This window comes from Montipora foliosa, chromosome 12, assembly GCF_036669935.1.
Source record: "Montipora foliosa isolate CH-2021 chromosome 12, ASM3666993v2, whole genome shotgun sequence".
Classification (NCBI taxonomy): Eukaryota; Metazoa; Cnidaria; class Anthozoa; order Scleractinia; family Acroporidae; genus Montipora; species Montipora foliosa.
This window is the reverse complement of record NC_090880.1, coordinates 12,493,034-12,495,533: the sequence shown is the minus strand read 5'-3', so window position 1 is coordinate 12,495,533 and position 2,500 is coordinate 12,493,034. Positions and strand designations below refer to the sequence as shown.

Sequence of the window (2,500 nt, the reverse complement as noted above, 5' to 3'; positions counted from 1 at the left end):
TCATGGAGACTGCCCCTCATTTGTTCCACTTACAGCACCACAGATGGCAACAGTCACCAGCAGAATGTCGAGTGTTCAACACCAAAGAGGTGAAGAGGACCTGTGGTCACCCAAGAATGTGGCTCGAGGGCAAGCTCAGGATCCAGATATAGGTCCACTTGTTGATCAGGTGTTGCGGGAGTGGAAGAAACCGACTGTTGAGGAGCTCCAGGCCTTGAGTTCAGCAACAAGGGAAATATGGGCACAGTGGGCATTGCTGGAGTTACGAGAAATAGAGTACTTTACGTGCGTTCCGCCGAGAGAACTTCTCCAGTTAAGAGCAGAATGGTCTTACCTCAGGGGCTTATTAAAGAAGCGCTCCCTGAAGTTCACGATGGTCCAGCAGGTGCCCACTTAGGAAGGATGAAGACCTTTAGAAAGATGAAAAACAGGTTCTGGAGACCAGGGTTGACAAAAGCAGTGCATCGGTACTGTCCCAAGTGCAAGTCCAGACCTAAGCCAAAGGCACCTCTACATCCAATTCCAAAGGGGAACCTTATGCAGAGAATCTATATTGACATCGTTGGCCCATTGCCATGGACTCGAAGCGTAAAGCGTTACAATCTGACTGTGCAGTGCAGTTTTACAAAGTGGGCCGAGGTGTTTGCAATTCCCAGTCAACGTGCCACTACTTGTGCAAGGGTGTTGGTGAAGAACTGGGTGTGTCGATATGGTGTGCCAGACAGCATACACTGTGATCAGGGAAGAAACTTCGAGTCCTAGGTATTTGACGAGATGTGCCATTTACTGGCGATCAACAAAACGCGGTCAACCGCGTACCATCCAGAAGGTAATGGACAGATTGAGAACCTGCAAAAAATCTTAAAGGGCATGCTGAAGGCCAGAGTTGAAGATGATCCACAGAGTTGGGATGAACACCTAGATTACTGTATGATGGCTTTTAGAAGTAGTGTCCACTCCTCCACTGGATATACACCTTTTGAACTCATGTTTGGAAGGGAAATGCGAATACGCCTGGATTTAATGATGGACAGGGCCGAAGCCGATGAAAGGAACTACTCGGAGTTTGTCAGTGATCTTCAGAGTGGTTTGGAAACTGCGTACCGTGACGTGAAGGAAAGTCTGCGAGTAGCTCAGCGTCGTCAAGACAATTGCTACAACAAGGGCATAAAACATATGGTATTTCAGACTGGTGATTTAGTACTACGTATCACTCCACAGCTAAAGTCGGGTGAAGCAAACAAATTCCATCGGCAGTGGGAGAGCCCATTTGGTAGTGGAGCGCGTTACGGACGTCATGTATCTGGTGAAGAAAGTCAGGGGACGTTCCAGGAGATCGCACGTAGTTCATTTCAATAATCTGCGGTTGTATCAGAAGAGGCAGGGCCGGAGCACAGTTGGAGGGACCAGTTGCTGGGGGGTCAGTGGATGCTCCTCAAGGTGGAATCAAGGAAATTGAACGGGTAGCACCAGCCGGTGGGGATGTGGAACCAGTGGAGCCTGATACGGTTGATGGTGGAACGGAAGATGAGGTTATCGGGGTTGAGGTTGTTGATGTGCAAGACGAGAGTGGGTATGGGTCCTGCCTGGCTGCTACGGCTTCAGTGGGAGAGTTTGAACAGGGTGGTGGATGCGACCAGGTAGTAGAGATGCAGGATACGGAGGGAGGTAAACTGTCATAAGATGTTCAAAATGATCACGCGAGCGTGGAGGAGAACAGAGAAGACGAACACAAGGTAAAAGAGGAACAGCCAGTTGGACAGAGCCCAAGGCCTGTACGCGTAAGGAGACCTCCGGATCGTTATGATGAATGGATTCTAAATAGTTGGCAGCAGATATTGGACCGTTTGAAGATGTTGGAAGACAAGCAAAGAAGGGACAAGGAGCGGATACAGAAAGGGAGACCAAAATTGCTGAAGAAGGCTAGAACATTACGGGACTCTGAAAGTGTTTTTTGTTGTAGAGAGATAAACCTTCTTTGCTAAGAGACTAAACGGAATTACTTAATTTTGTTTTATCACTCGTAGTAGTCCTGAATCCGGAGTTTCTTTCCTTTTAGGAGGGGATAGTGTAATGGGACATTTCTTGCTTGATATATAGCGTAAGGTTAGTTGAAAAACAACACGTGTTTTGTAGAACTGATCGATCTCGGTGCTCAGTAATTGTGTGTTCTCGGCCACCGAATTAAAACTGTTTAAGCTACTTCAGCAACCGTCTGGACCCTTTTTAGTGTGACGTTCATTACAATTTAAACTCGATATTCCTAGACAACAATTAAGGCACCTCACCCATATGCACCGGTGTGACCGGACTTCAAATCCTTTAATTTGCGGATTTCGGTTCTTCGCAGTTAAGTCATCTGAAATTGAAAATCATAGCGTGATCACCTGAAAGCTAACTCCCACCATAATACAATAAATGCAGAGAGCAGATGAATTATCGGCATTCCATCTCCATCCCTTATTTGAGTAAACGTTGAGACAACCTGAACTGATTCCAA

The 2,500-nt window shown here is 46.9% G+C and overlaps 1 protein-coding gene across 1 annotated transcript in view; it reads right to left on the bottom strand.

Moving 5' to 3' along the window:
* Window positions 1–2,500, bottom strand: part of LOC137980776 (sacsin-like) — an 11,605-nt gene that overhangs the window by 6,808 nt on the left and 2,297 nt on the right. Inside the window, exon 2 of the mRNA XM_068828203.1 lies at window positions 2,289–2,359. Within this exon, the coding sequence (XP_068684304.1) occupies window positions 2,289–2,292 (4 nt within the window). The 5' untranslated portion in view covers window positions 2,293–2,359. The remainder of the gene's footprint in view (window positions 1–2,288; window positions 2,360–2,500) is intronic.